The 25,454-nt window shown below is 39.9% G+C and overlaps 1 protein-coding gene across 2 annotated transcripts in view; it reads left to right on the top strand.

Moving 5' to 3' along the window:
- STK32A (serine/threonine kinase 32A) overlaps nucleotides 1-23,213 on the top strand; it is a 137,278-nt gene extending 114,065 nt beyond the window's left edge. Inside the window, exons 9-13 of one of the 2 annotated variants that reach the window (XM_004744678.3) lie at nucleotides 2,800-2,916; nucleotides 5,263-5,388; nucleotides 6,443-6,571; nucleotides 19,459-19,523; nucleotides 19,931-23,213. In XM_004744678.3, the coding sequence (XP_004744735.1) occupies nucleotides 2,800-2,916; nucleotides 5,263-5,388; nucleotides 6,443-6,571; nucleotides 19,459-19,523; nucleotides 19,931-20,021 (528 nt within the window). In that variant the 3' untranslated portion in view covers nucleotides 20,022-23,213. Of the gene's footprint in view, nucleotides 1-2,799; nucleotides 2,917-5,262; nucleotides 5,389-6,442; nucleotides 6,572-19,455; nucleotides 19,524-19,930 lie in introns of both variants that reach the window. The other variant, XM_013052335.2, reaches the window with a different exon arrangement.
- The last annotated feature ends 2,241 nt before the right edge of the window (nucleotides 23,214-25,454 follow it).

Here is a 25,454-nt window from a genome sequence, read left to right as displayed (position 1 = left end):
TTAAGTCACCTGGACTTCTAAAGTAAATGGAAAAAAGTATGCTTAAACCAGTTGCCTGTGGCATTTATCAGTTAACTTATTCATTTATCAAAGCATTTTATGTTTTGAGGGAGAAACAGTAAGTTTAGAAGCAGCAATGAAATGAAGAAGGAAATTAGAAGAAAGAAAAAAAAATGTCTATATCTAACCGTGGAAAATGAAGCATGCCAAACTTCTCTTAATGGTATAAATGTGGAGTGAATCCCGTCTACTGAGCCACAGTGGCTTTGGCTAGTAAACACTCCATAAGCAGTGATCGTGGTGGTAAGGTATGGAGTACTTCCTTTCTGAGATTGAGTTACACAGGTCAGCTCCGCCATATTGTTACTGAGACGGATGAATTAGCTACAGTCCTTTATTCAGTCTTGTGGGAAGAAAATATGCAGCAGATAGATAAGTTTAGACCTCGTGAAATAAATAAATAAATAAAGTTTGGGTGGTCTCCTTTTTAGGGAATCTACTCCAAGCATGTGGTGGTTCCCTGACTACCTTGATGTTGACATATCATGTGTAGAAGTAAGCCTTTCTTCACATGGCCTTTATTAATGACTCGCCTTGCTCTTCACTGTTCACATTAATAGCCGCCCTTTCTAGCCTGTGTTCAAGAATCATGCAAATCTTTCTCCTGCATTATGAGTAACATGTGCCACCTGCCTTGTGAATTTTACATGTACTATGCCATTTAGTTTTTTCCAACAACCTCATGTGGCGGTTTATTTTACAGATAAAGGACAGATGAAGGAACAAACTACAATCGAGTGCCTCAATTTGACACTGAAATCCTTTTTTGCCTTTGAAGCTCAAGATCTCAATCACATTACCTTTCTTCTCCCCCAAGCTTTCCTTGAAATTCCCTTAGCTAACAGTGTAATATGAGTTTCAGGTATAGAATTCAGTGATTCATCATTTACATGTAACAACCAGGGCTCATTGTGACAAGTGTCCTCCTTAATGCCCATTCCCCACTTAGCCCGTCTCCCTGCCCACCTCTCCTCTGGTAACAACCACTGTGTTCTCTATAGTTAGGAATCTGTTTTTGAGTTTGCCTCTTCCACCCATAGCCCCACGTTCATTTGTTTTGCTTCTGAAATTCCACATGAATGAAATCATGTAGTATTTATCTTTCTCTGACATTTCGCTTAGCATAATACTCTCTAGCTCCATTCACATCTTTGCAAATGGGAAGATTTCATTCCTTTTTGATGGCTGAGTAATATTCATATATATATATATACACACATATATATATGAAGTAAGATTGAGATATATATATATATATATGAAGTAAGTTACACATATACATATATATAGTATCAGTTCTTCTATGTCCATTCATCAATCAGTGGACACTGCCTATTATTCATAATGCTGCTATAAACATCATGGAGCATGTATACGTTTGAATTAGTATTTTTGTATCCTTTGGTAAATACCCAGTAATGCAACTGTGGCATTGTAGAGTGATTCTATTTTTAGTTTTTAGGGGAACTTCCGTACTATTTCCCAGAATGGCTGCACCAGTTTGCCTTCCCACCAACAGAGTAAGAGGGTTCCCTTTCTCCACATCCTTGCCAACACCTGTTGCTTCCTGTCTTATTAATTTTAGTCATTCTGACAGGTGTGAGGTGGTATCTCATTGTGGTTTTGATTTGTATTTCCCTGATGCTGAGGGATGATGAGCACATTTGTATGTGTCTCCTAGTCATCTATAATTACCTTTTAATACTAAATATATTTTATCTGTAAAATAAATATAAATCTACCTTTTAATACTAATTTACAACAGGAAGAATATTAAACTCTTCCATCTCTCCCAATTTTTATTCCATCAGTCCGCAGTCATTTATTAAGTATCTTGAAAAGGCCAGGCACTTGATGAATATACGTAGCCATATTAACTGTCCCACTGCTGGTTAATCTAATACGGAAATTGTGTTCATTCAACAAACATGCAACGAGCACCTACTAGTTTCAAGGTCCAATGAACACAGATATGAGTAGGGGATGATCTCTGGCCATAAGTAGCTCACAGTTCACACAAAAGATAAAATCTCATAAATCTATTTTATGAAACAGAGAAATTAATATAGGTAAAGGCTGCTCTCTAGTGGGCAGCTGTGAAAAATATAACAAAACCACTGTTTTCTTTACCCCAAAGTTAAAACTATGAAAGAACATGGTTCTCTCAGAGGTAAAAATACTATACCTCATCATAAAATTCTCCACCCCACTCCACAGAACTAGCAACTCCTAACATTTTGGACTAGAGTTAAACTTTTCTGGGTAACATTCTATCCTGAACTTATTACTGATTCAAAAAGCACTAACAGGTATAGAGTAAAACTCTGGATCTCTTTCTAATCAACATTTAAGTAGCAGTTTCTTTTAAAGTTCCATTTACTGAACACTTTTCCTATGTTTTATGTAAATACTTACGTAAGCTGCCTTCCAGAACAGCCCCAAATTGGTATCTCAGAGGTGGATTTAGTGTACAGAAATGTTTCATTTGGCCCAGTGGACTTACCAAAGTTTTTAAAAATTCTGAGATTTCACAGGAAACTAGAGATTTCTGGGATTTTTTTTTTTTTAAATAAAAGATCTGACAACAGTAGACCACATTTGCACATGAAAACAACAATCAGCTGGAAGGGACCAGAAAATGATACGGAGACTTGAAAATTTAGGTTGGGAACATGGGCAAAACAAAATTTTTTCTTTACCCTATAAAAATGAAGACTCTTCCTTCTTCTCTCCCCCAAGAGACCATACCATATTCGCTCCAGTACCTCCAGCAAGGAAATCACACACATGTTTGAGACAGCTATTGTGACTTATCCCTCTGCCTGGTCACAGGAAATGGTGTCACTACTCAAGAAGGTAAGAAGGAGGACTGCATGACAAAAGGAAGTGGTAAAAAGAAGCATGCCTTCTGGTTTGAGGTGAGAAGTTAGTTTATAATACTGGAGGCAGCCATGATGATACACATTTCTAGAGTGGACTTTGCACCTAACAGCTTGCAAACACATGGCTTCATTCGGGCAACGCACATGTCCTCTTGTTGAGCCATGTCTAACTCAGTGTGTCCAAAATGGAGTTCCTGATCACTCTCTATTTCCTGGACTTGCTATGATGTTCCCTTTCTCAGTGATTGGCCCCCTCCATCCTTCCAGCTATGGAAGCCAGAAACAAAAAGTCAGCCATCATCCCCATATCCAATTCACAGCCAAGTTCTATAACCTGATTTTGTAAATATCTCTTGACTCTGTCACTTCTCTTTATCTCTACTGCCATCTCCTCAGTCCTACTGCCTTATAAGGTCTTACCTTAAAACTGGTTTGTTCTAGACACTTTCACACACTCCATTTGGTTCTCCCCTCTGCCTGATACTGATCTGTTCAAAGCAAAATTCATTGTCTTAGTTTTCTCAGAATAAAGACCAAAATAATCTATATGGTATAAAGGTTCTAACTACCACCCAAACCTTATTTTGGACTTTTGTTCCCCTTTTGACTACACATAGATTTCTTTTTTTCTCTTCTCCTTTTCTCCTACCTCCTCACCATCATTTATCAACCTCTTACCACAGGGCCTTTCCTCATGCTCTGTCTGAAATAGTGCCTCCATCCCCAGCTCTTCCAGCTCACTCCTTTAGGTCAGCATTACTCAATGAGATTCAGTGACTGGTTCAAATCCATGAATTGTTCCCTACAGATCCATGAGAAGTATAGAAATTGAGAGAAGCATTTAGAAACTGTTATAGCAATGGGATACTGCTGATGTTTCTAAGTACATGGTCAGTGGACTTATCTCACTGAACAGGGTATTAACCCAAATCACAAGTTGTATGTGCTGCAGCCCTGCATATTAGCCATGCACAATAAGACCACATACTGATCTCACTGGGTAGGAAATTAAATGGAAAAAATTGGTCCTCCTGCATAGTTTGAGAAACACAGCTCTAGATCTCAGCTGAACTATCACTTTCTCGGGAAGCTTTCTTCTGTCGTAAACTCACATAGGTCCGGGTTTCCTTCTTACCATTTTTTAAAATTTGAATTTATACATTATACGTGTGTGATTCTTGGGTTAATGATTACTGTCGTCTAAGCGTTATGAGAGGGGACCACGTCAGGCTTCTTCACCTGAGGCAGCTAGCCCAGAGCCTGACAGGTGGTAAATCTGGTATTTGAATAAATGAGGTCCATAGTGTCCATCATATTTTCAGAGTGCCCATGTTCATGGAAATGGCAATTGTAGGAGCAGCTAAGTACTATGCATTGAATGATTATATGGAGGAAAGAATGAGGAACCCCACAGGATGCACTTGGCTTTCTTTGAAGAGGGAAAATCACACAGGTTGTGGCTGGCTAAGGACAAGAGCTTTGAGGGCCTACAGTTTACACCTGTGCCTACTGCATTTTGGGTCAAGCTCCCTGTGTTGGAATAGGGATATTGATAATGTCAAAGATGAAGAAGAGAGGGGTGAGTTTCCATAAGCAAATTGTCCTCAGTTCCAAGAAAGCCCTCCTCACCCCAAAATCACACCCCCATGATCCATGGTTGTAGTCTCCAGGAGCTTTCTCAAGCAGAACTGACATTTCCCACTAGAGCCACAGGACTGATGTGATACTGACTGTGGAGCAGTTCCATGGGGAGAATCTTTAATCACAGTTCGCAAAACCCCAAACTCTAATGGTAACCTTGGTTACATCTTATACAATATACTTTGATTAATTACAAACAGCTGTAACTTTTAGTAGGAAATTAATTTCATTTGTAAAAACACACAAGCATTCACTGCCTAATAAGGGGAGACCTTCTCTTAGGCACTTTATATACAGGGCCTCATTTATTCCTAGCTACAACCACACAAAATAGGCTATTATCCCCTTTTTATAGAGAGTAAACAAAGGTTTAGAGGACAAGCTTGCCCACAGTTAATAAAGTAGAGGAATCAGGAATCAAAGGCATGTTTAACTCAACAGGACCATCTATTTTCACTCACCACACTGCAAAAACCTATTTACAGCTCATTCTATGCACGCATTATCCCATTATTTATGTAGGTATTATCTTTATTACTTGATAGGATTAGGGAAGGGAAATACTACCTTGTTTCCTTCAAACCTACACTGGAAAATTTTTAGAGGGAGTTGTTATGTATGATTTTTTTGCCCCATGTTGACCTTCATTATAATCTTGGTGTTTGTATTCTATTGACAGCTACTTGAGCCTAATCCAGACCAGCGATTTTCTCACTTGTCTGACGTTCAGAACTTCCCGTATATGAATGACATGAACTGGGATGCAGTTTTGCAGAAGAGGCTCATTCCAGGTTTTATTCCTAACGTGAGTCAATCCTAACAAATCCGTAACAACCCTCATTCAGTTACACATACGGTCTCATTAGAGAACTCCACCCATGTTTGTTGTAACAGCCCAATTCCTGTCTCACAGATGAGACAACGGAGGCACATGCAGGGGAAATGGGCCACCGTAGGTCATGTGGCTAGCAAGTGGCCAAGTGGGATTCTCATCCAGGTCCATCGGCATCTGGAGTTCTGGGTCCTAATCCCTTTTTGTGGTATGCTTCTACTGGAAGGAAGCCCTAATCCTCCAAGGAGTCATTCCCAGGAATCTGCTCATTGAGGAAACAGTGTTTTCTCAGATTTCAAAGATGTAGAAATTTGTTTCCATGGTTCTGTGAGTCACAGCACTGAAAATGTTGGGGTTATTTTTACCACTCACCCCTCTTCCTTTAGTGGTTCGCTGTCACAGAGCTACATTCATTAGGACTGTAATTCCCACTGGTTGAGTACCTGGCTGTGGGACATCTGTGGCCTCATTCAGACCACTGGGAAAAGCTGGAGTCAGAAGCTTTGGCCAAGAAATCCTCCTCTGCATCACACCACAGCCATTAGCTATCCACTCTGCCTCAGGAGAGGCTCTATGTAAGATTCTCTGACTTTACCGTCCCTCTAAGTCATCTGGGGAGCTTGTTAAAAATGTAGTTTCCTCAGCCACTGTTCAGAAACGCTGACTCTGAAGGGTCTGGCCAGGGGAACTGGGCAACTGGACAAACAACTCAGGTGATTCTCATCAATATACACGATCATCAGAGCACACTTTGCGAAACATAATTCATAAGTTCAAGCTTTGAAAAAATGACTAGAGTTTGATTCCTTTCACTGAGGGCTTGTGGGGAGTTTAGAAAACAAACAAAATAGAAAATCAAAGACTGAAAAACAAAGCTGGCCATAAGTTATTTAAAACATGGTAGGAATCGCAGCTCCTTATTCTTGAATGGCTCCATCAGAAGCAGGTGCTGTTCCTGGTATTAGGTTTGGCATCTCTGTAGAATGACCCAGAATCAAAGGAGTGAGCCAACTGATCTTCCTTGCAGAAAGGCAGGCTGAATTGTGACCCCACCTTCGAACTCGAAGAAATGATTCTGGAGTCCAAACCTCTTCACAAGAAAAAGAAGCGTCTGGCAAAGAAAGAGAAGGAGATGAGGAAATGTGATTCCTCTCAGGTAAGCAGGTGCCCCCCAGATTCAGGGTCACAGGACTGTTTCTGGCACCCACAGTTGGGGAGCTCCCGGTGTGAGAGCCACTCAGCACCCAGAGCTGCTGTTTTGTGAACGCATGGAGTTGCTGAACGCCCAGACTTCTGGAATGGCAGGCCTGGGCTGCACTGGGGTTCCTAGCAGAGCAGTTACATTTAGCGGTGGACTCTGGTTCTGCCATGAACGTCATTCAGTTATGGCCCTCCTCAAGCTCTCATTTCAGATTTTACAATTTCCTGGAAGACATTCCAATCAGTAGCTCTGCAAACAAATATTCTCAAAGTCCTTCTGTCTCTAGCCCTCCAGGGACACTCTACACTCTCACAGTCAATTTAGCCAAGGCCACGTGCAACCCTACAAGTATCTGACCTTCACTGACTACAGGTTTCGTCCTTCTTTAGGACCCTTGCTCTTCCCTCTTCCTTCAGTGTTCTACTCTCAGATCTTCACGTGGAGGGGGGGGGTCCTATTGTCCCTTATACCCTAAACACCATTTGCCAAAGATAAGGTCTCTTCGATACTACGCTCTTTCTCAGCCCTGATTTTCAATTCCCTCGTGATATTAACGTAATTTACAAATCCTTGTGTTTATTTGTTTCTTTTTCTACCCCACTAAAATGAAGGCTCCTTGTGGAGGAAGCCCAGGTCACACCCACCAGTGTCTTCATACAGCGTAGGCTCGATAAACAAGAGGTTCAGTATATTGAAAGGAAAGGAAATTTTTTAACTGGACAGTGAAAATTGGGCATTTGCTCTTCTTAGAGTTACAAGGTCATGTTGCCCCACCAGACATCTTCCTGGGGTCCTCTCTTGTCCTAGTTCTTCCCCAACACACAGCCCTAAAAGCCTCCCTCCTGATGAGAAAGGTGGTGAGCCACTTACCTGCAGGACAGACCCTAGCATTTTCGAAGACCGCCCAAACAAGGGACGCTGTTTCCTCTTTCTTCCAGGCCCCATATCAACCTCAGGATCCTTTACCAAGAAGTGGCTTTGCCCAGGATAAAGACAGGCCCTTCCATCTCTACTTGGGGAAGTGTACAACAGCTTGATCTTTATGTTTTGTTTTTAAAATTTTATTGCGGTAAAATACATATAATATGAAATTTCCCATTTTAACCATTTTTAAGTGTACAATTCACCATGCTATACAGCCACCACCATTCTTTAGTTCGAGAAGTTTTTGGTACTCCAAACCCCATATTTTTCTTTAATCTATTTCAGCAGTGTTCTACAGCTTTTGCAAGTACCAATTTTTCGTGTCCTTCATTAAACGTATTTAGAATTTTATTCTTTTGGATACTACGGAAATGGAATTGTTCATTTCCTTCTTGAATTATTAATTCCTGGCGTATGGAAACAATGGATTTGTCTATGTTGATTCTGTATGCCGCAACTTTGCTGAGCTCATTTCTTAGCTCTACAGCTTCCTTGTGGATTCTGTGGGATTTTCTATCCATTACAACATGTCATCTGCAAATAAGGTTAGTTTTACTCCTCTTTAAAGTTTGGACACCTTTAATTCTTTTCTTTCCCTGATGGCTCTGGCTAGAAATTCCAGTACACTGTTGAATAGCAATGTCAACTGCAGGCATCTTTGCCTTTTTTCTACTCTTAGGGGGAAATACCTTTTACCATTGAGTATTGTGTTAGCTGTGAATTTTTTTGGAAAAACCTTTTATCTTGTTGAAAAAGTATTCTATTCCTAGTTTTTTTTAGTGTTTTCATCATGAAGGGTTTTTAATTTTGTCAAATGCCTTTTTCTGGGTCAAATGAGATAATCTTGCACATTTTTCTTTTCTTAGTTCTGTTAATGCAATGTGTTATGTTGGCTGGTTTTCTATGGTGAACCATTCTCACACTCCTGGGATAAATCCCACTTGGTCATTGTGTATAATCTTTTAATATGCTGTTGGACTTGGTTTGCTACAATGTTGTTGAAGATTCTTTTATCTATATTCATAATGAAAATTGTACTGTAATTTTCTTCTCTTTTGATGTTTTTAACTGTTTTGGTATGGAGGTAAAGCTGGGTCCATTGAATGAGTCGTTTTGGGGGGGGCGGTTTCCAGGCAACTTTGAGAAAGATTGGTGGTGTTTCTTCTTTAAACATTTGGTAGAACTCACTGCTAAAGTCATCTGGTCCTGGACTTTTCTTTGTTGGAAAGTTTCTTATTACAGATTTTTACTTGTAGATTATTCTTTACTTGTTATAGGTCTGTTGAGATTTTATATTTCTTCTAAAAGTTTTGTAGTAATTTTTTTTTTCACAAATTGGTCCATTTCATCTAGATGTTATTTGTTAATATACAGTTGGTCACCCTGTTTTTTTTATTTCTATAATGTAAGTCTGGAAGTCATACCCCTACTTTCATTTGTGATTTTAGTTATTTGCATTTTTTTCTTTTTTGTTTCTTTCTATATGGCTAATCATTTGTCAGTCTTATCATCTTTTCAAAGAACCAATGATTATGTTTGTTATTTTTCTATACTCTATTTTATTGATCTTTGCTCTCATCTTTGTTATTTCCTTCATTCTGCTAGCTTTGGGTTTAGCCTGCTTTTCTTTTTCTAATTCATCAAGGTATGAAGTTAGATTATTGATTTGGAATATTTCTTCTTTTCTAAAGTAGACATTTACACCTATAAAATTTCTCTGATTATTGCCTTCACTGCATCCCCTAAGTTTTAGTGTGTTGGGGGTTTTTTGTTTATCTTAAAGTATTTTCTAATTCTTGTGATTTTTTTTTTGACACAACGGTTGTTTAAGAATGTGTTTAAATTCCATGTATTTGTGAATTTCCCAGTTTTCTTTCTGTTGTTGATTTCTATTCATTTTGTTGTGGTCAGAGATCATTTGTATGATTTAAAAATTTTAAAATATATTGAGACTGTTTTTTACCTTGACATATGGTTTCCTTCCATGGTTTTTCTTACCTTTCTGAGCATATTTAAGACAGTTGTTCTAAAGTCTCTGGGGGTGCCTGGGTGACTCAGTCGGTTAAGCATCCAATGCTTGGTTTCAGCTCAGGTCGTGATCTTGGGGTTGTGAGATCAAGCCCTGCACTGGGCGGAGTCTGCTAGAGATTCTCTCTCCCTCTCTCTCTCTGCCCTTCCTGCTCATGCTTCACTCTCACTCTAAAGTAAATAGGGGCGCCTGGGTGGCTCAGTGGGTTAAAGCTTCTGCCTTCGGCTCAGGTCATGATCCCAGGGTCCTGGGATTGAGCCCCACATCGGGCTCTCTTGCTTCCTCCTCTCTCTCTGCTGCCTCTCTGCCTACTTGTGATCTCTGTCAAATAAATAAATAAAAAATAAAAAATAAAGTAAATAAATAAATCTTTAAAAAAGAAGTCTCTGTTTAGTAAATCCAATGTTTGGGCATCCTCAGGTGTAATTTCTGTTCCTTTGAATGGACCTTGTGATTTTGTTTTTGAAAACGTGACATTTGAATATTATCATGTAGTAACTCTAGAAATCAGATTCCCTCCTCTTGTAGAGTTTGCTCTTTTTTGATTGTTGGAGGCAGTACTCATTCTTATTAAAGTAACTTTTACAAACTACTTTTGCAAACCCCATATTCCTTGTCTTGTGTCATCCCTGCATTTCCTATTATGTTAGCTTGTGTTTAGCTAATATTTTGACAGAGATTTCCTGGAACACCAGAAGCATTTTTAAGTTGCTTTTTTTCTTGATTTAGTGTTTCCTTGGTTGTTAAAAAAAACTTTTGATTGCTTTCCAGAATTCTGACAAAGTTAGCTCTGACAGTTTCTGCTTGTTTTTTGTTTCTGTTGATGGGAGCTTGGAGCTGCCTACTCTAATATTCTGTTCTAGTTCCTCTTAATCTGGTACCCTAAGTTTAAAAATAAAAATTATTTTGCTTTACAGTAAAGGTTAGTATTTCCAAGAATAATCAGAAAAGATCATGAAACTCAAAATAGCACTCTATCTACTCTTTGACATCAAGGTTTTTAAAATGTGAGGATCAATCTTGGCAGCTCATTACAGTATTACCAAGTTCATTCATTCATTTATTCAATACATGATTATGAAGTGCCTGCTATGTCAGGAAATGTCTCCGACTTGCTAGTCATTGCTGCCCTTAGCAGTACACAGTGCTCTGGGAATTATTCACTCATCCTGAGTGAGGGTCCAAGTTAGGCTTTCCAGAAGAGCGAACATCTAATCTGGTTCCTCTTCTGGCCCAAGCCTCTTGAACACAGCAGGAGTATTTCCTACTGTTGGCAACCATTTGCCATTTTGTTTCTTTTGAAATAATGAAGGCATTTCTAAATTCTCAGGATATTAAGTCCTGAAATGCCCTTCTCCTTTGTTTTCTGTGCAGTTGTCTCTATTCAACCTAGAGGAACCAGATCTGGAACCAGATCTGGCTTGGAAAAGAGGTCAGTGATCCAACCATGATCATTTTAGTGATAATGCATGGTCTCCTACTACTCCCTCAGTCTGATTCCTGGTTAGGAAAAAACAGGCACAACAAACCCATTGGCTTATCTTCTTCTCTAAATTCCATATGCTTTCTTATTTGGCATTTCATTAAAATAGAAATTTTTATAATGTAGTCTTTTTTTTTTTTTAAGATTTTATTTATTGATTTGACAGACAAGTAGGCAGAGGCACAGGCAGAGACAGACAGAGGAGGAAGCAGGCTCCCCACTGAGCAGAGAGCCCCACTCAGGGCTCGATCCCAGGACGCCGGGATCATGACCTGAGCCGAAGGCAGAGGCTCTAACACACTGAGCCACCCAGGTGCCCCAAAATGGAAATTTTTAACATGATATTTAGCCAAATTAACTGTATTAATAGAGCTATCATTTTCATTTAAAGATATGCTTAGATATCGCACAAACCTGTTAACCTGTGTTTTATCTGATCTGTTTGTTTTGGTTAAATTGTGTTAAGAGGGGCACCTGACTGGCTCAGTTGGTTAAGCACCAACTCTTGATTTTGGCTCAGGTAATGATCTCAGGGTTGTGAGATTGAGCCCCACATCAGGCTCCATGCTGGGCGTGGAGCCTGCTTGAGATTCACTCTCCCTCTCATTTTTGCCCCTCCCACCCTCTCTCTCTTTTAAAAAAATTGTTTTTTTTTTTTTAAAGATTTTATTTATTTATTTGACAGAGAGATCACAAGTAGGCAGAGAGGCAGACAGAGAGAGGAGGAAGCATGCTCCTTGCTGAGCAGAGAGCCCAATGTGGGGCTCGATCCCAGGACTCTGGGATCATGACCTGAGCCGAAGGCAGAGGCTTTAACCCACTGAGCCACCCAGGAGCCCCTAAAAATTTTGTTTTAAGAGATGCTAGGGTGAGAGGGAAGAGAGAATTTGCAAGATCTATTTTTCCTATGGACATGTATGTATATCCTAGAGAGCTTTATTAAGGGGAAAAGCCCTATAATACCAATTTTGTGTATGGGAAAATAAAATCTATTGTAATCTTTTACATATATCTTATTTTATATATTTATTTTTATTTATATAATATATACTTGACATACACATCTATAAATATATAGTTGTATCAATGTATATATATATTTATACATATACTTACATAAACATGTATAACTCTAGTAGAGTTGCTTTATTTTTGTTTTTTAACTTTTTCATGTGGGAAAAGAGGTGAGGGAGTCATGTCTCAGATGCCTTTTCAACTTGTAAAGGTAATCAACGTAGATATTTACACCTTAGGGGAAAGGGATAAATATAACTACTATCACCAGGCCCACAGGTTATTAAGGAAGGTTATTAAGGAAGCAATCCACTGGACATCGTTGACACACTAGAGAGTAAAATTTATTTCCACAGGGCTTATTAACAACCTCTGACGTCCACAAGTCTTATAAGAGACCTTCTTAGAAATATCTGCTAGAATCTGTTCTTGTGTGTATGGGGGTGTTTGTGTGTGTGTCTTTTTTTGTTTTTGTTTGTCTTCATGAAGATCTCTTATCTGTAGCTATAAGGGAGAGGGAACATTCTCTTCTTTTCATCTTTACTTACTCATGTAGACGTCTTTCACCCACCATTAGGAGGCTCTGTATGCTTCGAGTCTAAGAAATGGAATCATGTTAATGAGTACAGAGCAGAAAGAGGCAGGCTTAAAATGCTCTAAACTTATAAGGATAAGAAAGGGGTAGAAATACCTTGTTAAAAGACAGAATGTGGGGTGTGTAACTATCTGCAATGATGGCTTCTACATGTTGAACAGTCAACGCTAATCCAACCAGCATGATGGCAAAATGATCTTCAATAGACTGTTTAAAATCTGTTAGAGAGTGCCTGTCCCCTCTCTCCAGTAAGAGCTATCATCTCTTGTGAATGCTTCCTACTCTGACTGGATGAGGCAGTGTGTAGTGGTTACTTCCCAAACAGCTATATGATCCTTTTAAATGTAATGACTTAAACATTAACTCAGGAATCCTTTGTAAGCGTTGATTCCTTTATATTAAAAAAAAAAAAAAAGGAACAGTAATAGGACCTATATGATCAATCTGAGGAGGAAGTAAGATGATTTTAGGAAGGCATATTAACAAATAACTGTGTTAAGCCATGAATTTGTAAAAGGCTGACAGCTTATCATATGACCCCTTAGACTTCTCCTCTGGGTCCCTATTGCATTAGTGCTTCTCAACCTGAGCATCACACTTAACCCATATAGGAAAACTTTTTTAGTATACTGGTATCTGGGTGCCACCCAAGATCAGTAACATTTGAATCTGGGAGTGTGGCCTGGGCATCAGTATCTGAAACGTTCTGCAGGTGATTCTATATATGCAGCTAAGGTTGCAGTCCAGGATACGACTAAATAAAGCAAAGCATTACAGTTTTCCCTTTCCTCCCGTCTTCTCATTTATAAAATGGAATTGATATCAGCACCCATTTCATAGACTTGTTCTGAGTCAATTAGTACATGTAATGTGTTTGGCAAAATGATTAATTATTATGTTTTACTCTTCCATTCTACATCCTAACTCCTATCTTCTTTCTTTCCCATGTCCCTACTTTTGCTCCTATTTATGTCAGATGCCTCTACTTCTTTGCTTCCAGAATATTCTCCCTTCATTCCTCTCTGCTCATCAACAACTTTCAAGTATAGAACCAAAAAGACAGACACACCACCTAGCTGGTCTGCTGTTGAGGCGAATGATCAAAGTTCTCTTCTACTACCTCCTGAGATTTCCACCTGCTGCAAACCCTTGAGATACTTTTGTTGCCATCTCCATGCATACCAGTATAATAGCCATCAGCTCTGCTCATTTCTGAGAAGCAGGTTCAAAGAGTTCTAACCAACCTTTTCCTTCTCAGTCACATAAAACCCATTCATCCTTCCACTCTCTTTGCCTCCCTCTCCTTTCCCTCATCATCTCTTTCTGGCTACTGTTGTTGACTTATCCATGTCACTGAACTTCTTAAACTTTTTCACCTAAAGCAGAGGAAAGAGAACATGTTGAACGTGAATGTTTCAAGGACCGGTGTGGGTGGGTGGGGGGCAACTCATGGGGTCGGTGTGGGTGGGTGAGGGGCAACTCATGGGGTCTGCAGTACCAGCTCATAAACTCCTCTCGGAGTGTCTATTTTATATCTTTAAGGAAAACAGAATTCGGTGGTAGAGAAAAAAATTCACATGGATTTCTACATTTTAGTTGATTTTAATCTTGATTTGTAAGGTTAAAAATATTTTTTAAATGTATCTTTTATGTTATATTTTAAGTAACATTTTATATGTCCATATATGTATATAAATGTTTATATATGTTTACGTAAATGTTTTGTTTATATATATTCTATATAGACATATAAATAAACATAAACATATTACACAAATTTACATATATTTTAATACAATGATATATATGATATATATTATGCATAAAATATATACATATATAAACATATGAAATATTTTATATGTAAAATATTAGATAATATATATGTTTCTGTATTTATGTTTTTTGTAATACTTTAAGTTTAAAAAAAAAACCACGGCGAACTATTCTCAAAGAAAAAAGAAACCCCAACTTTCAGCTCAATTAACCAAGGTAAAAAAAGAGAGGACCCAATCAGTAAAATATAAATGAAAGAAAAAACATTACAATGCCTCTCCCTAAGAGCATAGAAATGCTAAGGAGCAAAAGAAATCACTATGAACAACTATATACACAACAAAGAGGACAACCTAAAAAAAATGGGCTTTTTTTACTAAGAAAAATTCTTAGTAACATACAACCTATCAATTCTGAATCAGGAAGGAAATTAAAGATCTGAAGAGATCAATTACTAGTAAGGAATTCGAGTCCGTAATCAAAAATCTCCTAGCAAAAAAAAGCCCAGAACAGACAGTTTCACTGGTGAATTTTACCGAACTTTTACACTTGATCTTAGCCAAAAGGCCGAGAAGTGATTTTACCAAACTTTAAAAGATGAATAAACATTAATCCTTCTCACACTTGTCCAAAAAATCAAAGAGGAGGGGAAATCCCCAAACTCCTTTTATGAGGTTAGCATTACCCTTGATTCCAAAGCCAGAAAAAGACATGAAAAGGAAAGGAACCGTCAGGCCAACATCCCTGATGAATACAGATGCAAAAATTCTCAATAAAATACTAGCAAACCAAATTCAGCAGTACATTAAAAGGCACATTTACTCAAGTGGGATATATCCCTGGGATGCATAGATGGTTCAACATATGCAAGTCAATAAGTGTGATACATCACATTGATAGAATTGAGAGAGAAAATCATATCATCTCAAGAGACACAGAAAAGGCATCTGACAAAATTCAACATCTATTCATGATTAAAAACTCCTAACAAATTAAGTAGAAGGAACATACCTTACCAAAGGCCATATATAATGAGCCCACAGCTGACATCATACTCAGTGATGAAATACTGAAAGCTTCTAAGCTTTCTTCTAAGATCGGGAACAAGACATGGGTCCCCACTCTCATCACTCCTATTCAACAAAGCACTGAAGTCCTAGCCAGAGCAATCAAGCAACAAAAAGACATAAAAGACATCAAAATTGGAAAGGAAGAAGTAAAATTGCCTATTTGAAGATGATATGACTTTATATATAGAAAATCATAAAAACTTCACCAAGAAACTCTTAGATCTAATCAATGAATTCAGTGAAATTGCAGGGTACCAATTTACCATATAGTAGCATTTCTATATACTGACAATGAATTATCTGGAAAAAAATCAATACCATTTACAAGAGCATCAAAAAACAGTAAAATACTTAGGAATGAATTCAACCAAGGAGGTGAAAAATATCTGTACTGAAAACCAAAAGAAATCTGATTTTTTGGATATAATACCTAAATTATTTCCTAGGATATAATACCTGTATTATAAATGATTTTTTAGATATAATACCTAAAGCACCAGGAATAAAATAAACAAGTAGGACTGCATTAATAAAAAGACAACAAGACATTGATGAAAGAAATTAAAGACAATACATATAAGTAAAAAGAAATCCTGTATTCATGAATGGAAAAATTAATATTGTTAAAACGTCTGTGCTACCTGAAGCCATCTATAGATTCATTGCATTCCCTATTAAAATTCTGATGGGATTTTTTACAGAAGTAGAACAAAAAAATCATAGTATCTATATGGCACCACCAAAGACCCCCAAATAGGCAAAGCAACCCTGGGAAAGAAGAACAAAGCAGGAAATATCATAAGTCCTTGTTTCAAGCTATACTACAAAGTTATATTAATTAAAACAGTATGGTACTTGGAGAGAAACAGACACATAGACCAATGTAATAGAATCAAGGGCCCAGAAATAAACCCATACAAATACCATCAACTAATATTTGATTGACATGGGAGCCAAGAATACTCAATGGAGAAAAGACAGTCTTTTCAATAAATGGTGCTGGGAAAATTGGACATTCCCCTGTAAAAAAATGAAACCAGATCCTTATATCTTGCAAAAATTAACTCCCTAAAATTAATTCAAAATGGATTAAAGAGTTAAATATAACACCAGAATCCGTAAAACTCCTAGAAGAAAAGGTAGGAACAAAGCCCCTTGACAATGGCCTTGGCAATGATTTTTTGGATATAATACCTAAAGCACCAGGACAAAATAAACAAGTAGGAATTCACCAATAAAAAGACAACTTATTAAATAAGAAAAATATTTGAAAATCATATATTTCATAAGGTGTTATTATCCAAAAACATATAAAACTCATAGAACTCAAAAGCAACAAACAAACCAAAAAAACAAACAAGCAAAAACAGCAAATAATCCAATTGAAAAAAGGAGAAAGGACGTGAATAGACATTTTTCCAAAGAAGATATATGAAGGCCCACAGGTACCCAAAAAGGTGCTCAACATCACTAATCAGGGAAATGCACATTGAAACCACACACAACTGATAGAATAGCCATCATCAAAAAGATAAGAAATACCAAGTTTTGTCCAGGATGTGGAGAAAAGGGAACCCTTAAACGCTGTTGGTGGAACTGTAAATTGGTGCAGCCACTATGGAGAACAGTGTGGAACTTCCCTCAAAAATTAAAACCAGAACTACCCTATGACCCAGAATTTCCACTTCTGGGGTTATATCGGAAGGAAACACGAATACTGTGTTGAAGACATACCTGCACTCCTGTGTTCACTGTGGCATTATTTACAATAGCCGAGGCATGGAGATATGGATGGGTGGATGGATAAAGGTGTGGTATGCTCACGCACACACATACACACACATTAGTATCAATTCATTCTTTAAAGAGAAGGAAGTCTTGCCATTTGCAACAACATGGATGGACCTGGAGGGTGTCACGCTGAGGGAAATAAGTCAGATAGAATGACAAACACTGTGCAATCTCAGTTGTATGTGGAATCAACCCAACCAACCAACTCATAGGAAAAGAGATCACATTTTGGGAAGCAGACACGGGGGACGGGGTTTGGGTAATTGGGTGAAGGCAGTCAGAAGGTACAAACTTTCAGTTACAAGATAAGTAAACTCCAGGCGTGTGACGTACAACATGACAGCTGCACCTCACACTGGGATATGATCTAGAGGAAGGTGTGAAGACAGTAAACTTTAAGAGTCCTCATCAAATGGAGAAACCATTTTTTCTTTTTTCTTTGTTAATCAACAGGCCAGTAAATGGTTAACTGAACTTGTAATTCACAATATATGAAAATCAAGTCATTATGCCATACACCTTAAACTTATACAGGGCTGGGCACCAATTCTATCTCAATAAAACCAGGTGAAAAACAACACTTCTTATAAAGATGTTTCTTGGGACACTATGTATAAGCTACATATATTTATTTATATAAAATATAAATTTTTAAATAAAAATCTTGGGGTGTTATTATCCAAAAACATATAAAACTCATAGAACTCAAAAGCAACAAACAAACCAAAAAAACAAACAAGCAAAAACAGCAAATAATCCAATTGAAAAAAGGAGAAAGGACGTGCTGCCGAGAAGCTCTATCAGATTGTATTCACTCCATAGTTTCATGTCCCCCATGACTGACACTAGAAACCCTCAGGGTTACAAATACCCCATTTTGAGAACAAGAGTAAGTATAGAAGAGTCTCCTTTCTCCCTTTTGTCTTGCTCCCCTCCCCACTCCTCTGAAATGTCTTCTCCTTTTCATTTGCCTCTTCTATCACCTAAACATTCACTCAGGAAAGAAAATTCTCCAGTACTTGAAGACTTACTATTTCTTAATTCTTAGATTTTAAAAAAATGAGTGAATAAATATCTTTTCATCTGGGAATATTTTTTTCTTCAGAAGTCATTTGGAAGTATTTTATTGTAGGCTTGTAAAATATTCAATCTGAGTGGGACACTGTCCTGGGCTTGATGATTATCACCATTTTGAGGGTAAATTTCCTCATTAGGATGGAAAAGTCTTCAAAAGATGTTAAAAGCTGGATAATACTGTCAAAGAAAATGTTTTGCCTGTCTGTGGAAAAGTCACAAATAAAGATTTTGCTCACTGTGCATGAGGTACTGTTAATCAACCCCAGCACAGTTGTTGAAGGGAACATTCCCCTAGAACTATGTTTCCAGATGGTTCATTAAATCTAAGTAGACCCTCCAGGAGATGACTGACGAGTAAGCAACCAGCTCAGTAAACCCTCATCCCCACCCACCTCGAAGCCATTGTTTCTTCATGGGCTGAGAGGCTGAGAGACATCAAGGAGTGGAAAGGGGAGCAAGACAAAAGGGAGAACGGAGACTCTGCTATACTTACTCTTGTTCTCAAAATGGGGTTATACAAGAGGAGCTCTGTTCTCCCTTTCTACTGTTACCATTGTTTTTCCATGCAGCCTTTATCTTTATTTTAAAAGGAATATTTAGATGTAGATTTATTTTTCCACTCATTCTAACTACACTGTGATAAATGGGCAAATGGACACTGACGGGTGGCTGATGACTGTGTAAGGCTCTTCAGAGCTAGAAAATTTCTTAGAGGGGCAGAGAGCCCCCATCTGACTGAGGAGAGAGAAGGAATTCAATCAGGAAGCAATGAATGGGAGTGGATTAGAAGTAACAGATTTCAGATTTCAGATTTCTGTGGCCATAACCCACATCTTCCTTGCTGTGGGGAACAGAGTTGCCATGTTTTATCCTCTGGCTGTTTCTTCCTTATTTGTGCCCCTACTACTCTGATTGGGGTCTTCTGCCACACATTTTCAGATAGTGTTCTTTTGGAAGATACCCTTGTGCTTTTGAGATTTGAGCCAGTGAACACACAGGGGGTTCCTGGCTGTTTGAGGCTCCCCCCGGTCTGCTAACTGCATCTCTTTCTCTCTCCCCCACTCCCACCTGCTCCCCCAGAAGACGTGCCTTCTTCAAGAGCATCTGGAGTCTGTCCAGAAGGAGTTCATCATTTTCAACAGAGAAAAGTAAGTAAGCCTTGGTTCAACAGCAGCCCAGAGGATGATGGATGCTTCAGCCAGACTTACCTGCAGAGCCTTAACTGATTTTTAACACTTTCTAATTTTTTCTCACATAAAAAATGATACATATCCATAATAGAAAGATTGGAAAATTCAGAAGTCTTTTTCCCCCTATATGAGATTTCAAAAACTGCAATAGGTAAGTTAGCTTAGCATCAAGTTTCGGTCTCAGGGAAGAGCAGAGGAATGGGACCAAAACACTTAAAATTGGTGACATGTTTAAGATGGTTTCCTTGTGTCATGCTGCATTATAAATTGTGGGGCCTAATTCTGTCATTTCAAAGCTTAAATCACTTCTTTTTCTTTTCAATGATAAGTCCCGGTTGTTTTTCTTTTTTCTTTTCTCTTTTAAGAGTAAAAAGGGACTTTAATAGAAGACCGGCTAATCTAGCCTTGGAACAAACCAAAGACCCTCAAGAGGAGAATGGTCAGAATAAGAAGTGAAGTCCTCCGCATCTTCTGCTTGGGACCTTTCCTGCCACCTCAGGCCAGGAATTGCTGACAGTAGTTCTCACCTCTCCACACCTCACACACCTTAGAAAATGTGTATGAACGCCTTTGGGAGGAGGCAGCATGACAGAGACAGAGTTCCAGGTCTCCTGGGACCTCGTTTCACCACGAATTAACTACGTTGCCTTGAGCAAGTCACTTCCTCTATGGTCTTTGCTTTGGGTCATTCACCTAAATGAGAGGGTTATACAAGAGGAGCTCTGTTCTCCCTTTCTACTGTTACCATTCTGTTTTTCCACGCAGCCTTTATCTTTATTTTAAAAGGAATATTTAGATGTAGATTTATTTTTCCACTCATTCTAACTACACTGTGATAAATGGGCAAATGGACACTGACGGGTGGCTGATGACTGTGTAAGGCTCTTCAGAGCTAGAAAATTTCTTAGAGGGGCAGAGAGCCCCCATCTGACTGAGGAGAGAGAAGGAATTCAATCAGGAAGCAATGAATGGGAGCGGATTAGAAGTAACAGATTTCTGAGGCCTTCTAGCGGCATTCTGAAATCAGCACACCCTGTCAGCTCCAGTAAGGCAGCAAGAGCCCAGTAAGCATGTCCTTCCCATCGCCCTGGACAGAGATGTGAAGCTGGGGAGCTGAAACTGGTCGTGACTGGTAAACACTGGTGATATTTACATCACAGAAATGGGCAAATGCTTCAAATCAAGGCTCCCCATCTTCCCAGCCCCCGTAAGCTGGTTGTAAAGCAGTTATCAGCATATCTCTCACCTCCTAGCCTTGAGAGTGAATTGTCCTCTTATCAGAGACTCTGACTGGAGAGATCAGAGAATCTTACTGTCACACTGAGACCATGTCCACCTTTTAGTAATCAAGCTCTCCCTTACCTATACAGGGGTCACAGTCTGAGTAGAATGGGAGGGGAATTTGGAAGAGAGGAAAATTTACACTTAGAAACCCCTTTAAATTACCCACACCATGGTGGGAATCTTTTCTCAGCGAAGCCCAGTACAGTGAGCCACCTTCCAGTAATGAAGCGAATCACCATGTGAGGGTTTATTTTGTCTTTTATTTCTGGTCTCATTTTTGGCCAGTATCAGATGAACCAAAATGTGTTTCAGATTATACATGCCTTTATAGACTGGAATAAGAGAACTAGAAGATGTAGTCAGGCCACCTAAACCTCGTCCTTACAGACAGGGCCTTGCCTATATGGCAGAAAGCAGGCAACAGGGAAGAGCAGACCAAGAAACCAGGCAGAAGTAACAGATCCCACACCTGCCACACCAGACATCCAAGGAGGGAAGCAGCACTCGGGCAATTAAACATGGGTCGGAAGCCAATGCTGGATTTTAACTTGGCCTCCAGGATTTCCTCCTCGCTGAGTTAACAGGCCCAGAATTTCTGGCAGAACTGTGAATAGTGTGTCTCTACTTTAAGAGCAACCACATTTTTGTTAAGAATTAAAACCAGCTCTTTTCTTCTGTTTGACTTTTTTTTTTTTCTACATTTCCCACATACTATTTTTCCCGTGCTGTTTTGCTTTTCTCCGAAAGCTACAAATTACGCACTGGCTCCGACTCCATTTCTGATTATGTATGGAAAGAGCAAGGGGAAGGTGACCCGGGTTCTGTTCCAGGCTGGTCACTCCAGGAGTGTCAGGGGCCACTGGCATGGTTTACCATCTTGCATCTTCCATGTGTTTTGCCTCAAGTCCTGATGTGCTGTGGAATTGTCTCTCCAGTCACCTGGTCCCTCCTCTTGCTGTGACCTTGTATGTATCCTTGAGGAAAGACTTCAGGAAACACTTGCCATGGGGCCATGGGATCAGGGGGCTTTGCATGGGGAAGGGAGCCGGCCATCTGTGCCATTTCACATCTATACAATGTTTAACAGTACAGGAACCCCATAACATCTATGTAGTGTGAGCCCCTAGTTTTTATGTCCAGTGAGTTCCTGTTGTGCCCAAGGCACCTCTGTGGACATTCAGGAACTGTGGACACACCAACCAAACAGCACAGCCTCAGAGTGGTAAGATGGATTCTCAGTCCCAATCAGGTTACAGACCCACAATGTGTTTCTAGTTAGAATGAGAAAGAACCATATTGAAAGCGCCCAACAGCTGACTGTAAGCATCTCCCACCACCACCCATTTTCAACATTAGGACAAAAAGGTTTCCAGAAACCAAAAGGAGGCCTAAATCTGTACCATGATTGCAGGATGTTGGTATTAGCTTCTTCGGTTTTATTCCTTAACTTGGGCCCAGAGTTCCTACCCAAACCAGCCAGAACATGTCTCAGCAATGAGATGACAAGCAAGGCTTGGGGCTCAGAATTTTAGAAAATAGGCTGAGTATTGCCACCCTTTGCCTGGTATTCTCCCATCTCCTTCTAACTGCTTCCTCCCTTCTAAGAGCCCCTGAAAAGTCTAGAAAAGTCTAAACAAGTCCAGAAATATCCAGGTTATAACAACTCTTACACTATAGCTGGGTCACCCACCCCCTGGAGTTGTGACCCCCCTCCCAGTGGCTGGGGGGTGAGAGGGCACACCAGTCCTGCCACCCTGCCCATGCCCTGAACTCCATGGAAGTAAATACTCTGCTAATGGCTGACACATCTCAAGGACAGCCCTGGTTCTGGCTGGGATCATTGCTAGGGCAGCAATAAGTGTCCAGCCACACAAAGCCCTGCTAAGTGAATTATGGTCATTAATTCATAGTGAAGCTTCTTGTGATAGGAAAGTTTGAACCGGAAACTAGTGGGCTGTAGATCATCATAGCTTCTCTAGATTGGATGGGCAAGTACATAGCTCGGGAGAAAGAATGCTGATAGAGCTGGCAGGAAGCAGTCTTGCTGCTTTCCACGGTACAGTCATGCTAAACCTTTTGTTCGCCAGCCAGACGAAAAGGCAAAGGCATGCAACACATCGTGTTTGTTTCAGTAGCCAGTCGTGCCTGCCTTGTCTACACAACATTGTTTCCCACTGTCCTCCTGCAATTGCTCTTTCTTACAAGCTCAGTGTGTCTGACTGATGTTAAATGCTGAGGTTCGAAAGCCAAACTTCAGTGATCTGCACTGTTGTGAACAGGAAGCCACTGGGTGGGAAACATGTGCTTCTGTCGCTAGAATGTAAATGTGCCTTGGTGTATTAAAACGTCTTCTGTATACAGTAAGCCACTGGTGCTTCTCAGCTGTGTCACTTTTTTTCCTGGAGGTAGGTCTGTAGGTGCCCAAAATTATTTGTTCCTACTTCCATTTCCCACTGTGAGCACCGTCCTTGGCCAGGAACATGCTGGTATTAGAGATGATGTCCTAGAATGGTGGAATACAGCATAATTTAACTGATCCACCAATAGAGAAACTAAAAGCCTGACCCCTTGAGCATTCACACATCAGGGAGCACAGCTGGAGTTCCAGATTTTGCCCTCTGCTCTGATCTTGTCCATGACAGCCCATGCCCCTCTTTTACAGCACTGTGCCTCGCTACCCTTCAGTATCTTCATCCTGTCCCATCCCATATACCAGGACAATAGGTAGATGTTCCAAATCTGGGACAGGAGGGTCACAGGCAGCTCTGGATCCTTGTAGCTGGAAACAACTTCCCCTTAGGCCCACAGAAGCTAAGTGGCCAGTAGACCAGCTGGTTCCCTGGGCTTGTCCTGAAATCAGTATGCTCTTTTAAGACATGTGAGCTCCGAAGTCCTAAATGCTAAGTGACCTGTTGTCCAGGCCATGTCAGGGGTCCTGTTTTGTTCCCAGTAGCCAACTGAGTACATGGCAAGATCCAGAACTCTTGATTCTGAAGAGTGCCGGCCTTAAGTTTGTGATCTCATTTTAGTCAATTGCTTTGGCCCTTCCATCCCCCATGTCCTACTCATGGTTGGTGTCCCTTTTGTGATGGTTTGATGGTAGCAGAGCTGATTCCAGGAAGTTCTTCGAAACCTTTTTCTTTTTCAAAGAGAGACCTTTATATGCCTGTTCAGTGTTCTCATCCCCCACCTGGTCAGGTATGACTCCGCCCCCAAAAAGTTCTAGCCCACAGATGTGTGAAAGTCACTGTGTCTGTTTCACGACTTTTTTTTTTTTTAACATGGTTTCATCTCTTTGTAAATCCTGCAACCTGAGTTCACTTTAGTTAAGCTCTGCCCATGCCCTTGAACCCACTCTAATCCTAAGCAGAGCTCAGCTGCTGCCTTTGTCCCGAGCTGGAACAGATATTTTACCAATCCTGAGTTCAAGCTGCAAACTGAGACTGTGGGTCAAACCTTGAACCTCAAACTGAAATAATTATGTGCTGAGAGTAGCATTTGATGTTTTCTAAGCTTCGAGGTTGAAAGTTATTATCATTCCAGGCTCCTGTACTGACAGCACTGTTCTACAGAAGTAGGGTTCTTGACACATACAAGCAATGAATAAGAAAACAGCATTCTCTGATCCCCATCTCTACCTGCTCCAACCTACACACAGGCTCTTCACTCAGGCCCTGCAGGCTCGAGAAAGGTACCATGGCCATCTGCTGGTTTTGCCACCTGGTATCCAAATCTGGTATCATAAATTGGTTGTTCTGGGGGTGATCCTGAGTCCTCAGGCTACACGTGGCTCTGGGGCTAGGCACATGAGGGCTCAAAAGTCTCTGCCCTGGCCAGGGTGCCTAGCCCTGCAGTGAACACAGGTCCCAGGCCAGGCCAACCGGAATGGGTCTCTTTGGTTGTAACTAGTGAGGGAGTCTATCTCCTTCCCCTGAGTTGCTAGGCAGGCAAAATGAAAACCTGTGGACACCGATGGCCAGTTCTGTTCCCATAGCCAAAAGTTTTCCAAAGAAGCACTTACTGAAAGCAAGCGGGGCTAAGAGATTAAGAGAAACCACGTTCTAGACCCAACTATGTTTCAGTCAACCTAATTGTATCCCTGAAGTTCTCATTACACCAGACTTTACCCTTTTCAAGAAATTTCTGTGCATATAGTAGTCTGCCATTTGCAATGAGAAGCATCCCAATGAATACAGAAGTGGATCCCAAAGAGAGTTTGGATAATAGGTTCACTGGAATGTTTAAAGAGGATATAAAAGGGTTCCGCAGCCAAAAAAAAGTTTGAGAACCTTCAACAGGATAAATTCCAAAAGGCTTAGATTTCTCATAGCTTTTAACTTAATAATAGGACTTCACATCTGTCAGAGTAGTTTAGTAAATAATCCTTTCCAACACTCCTATACAACTTGGGATCAATATGTTAAAGAATATACATTGAGGGGTGCCTGGGTGGCTCAGTCAGTTAAGTCTTTGAGTCCTGGGTTCGAGCCCAGAAGTTGGACACCCTGCTCAGTGGGGAGTCTGCTTCTCCCTTTCCTTAGACACCCCACCCGACACCCCACCCATGGTCTCTCTCTGGCTCTCTCTCAAAAAATAAATAAAATC

This window comes from Mustela putorius, unplaced genomic scaffold (assembly GCF_011764305.1).
Source record: "Mustela putorius furo isolate JIRA1106 unplaced genomic scaffold, ASM1176430v1.1 tig00000145_pilon_pilon_pilon, whole genome shotgun sequence".
Classification (NCBI taxonomy): domain Eukaryota; kingdom Metazoa; phylum Chordata; class Mammalia; order Carnivora; family Mustelidae; genus Mustela; species Mustela putorius.
This window is presented reverse-complemented; position numbering and strand designations above follow the sequence as displayed.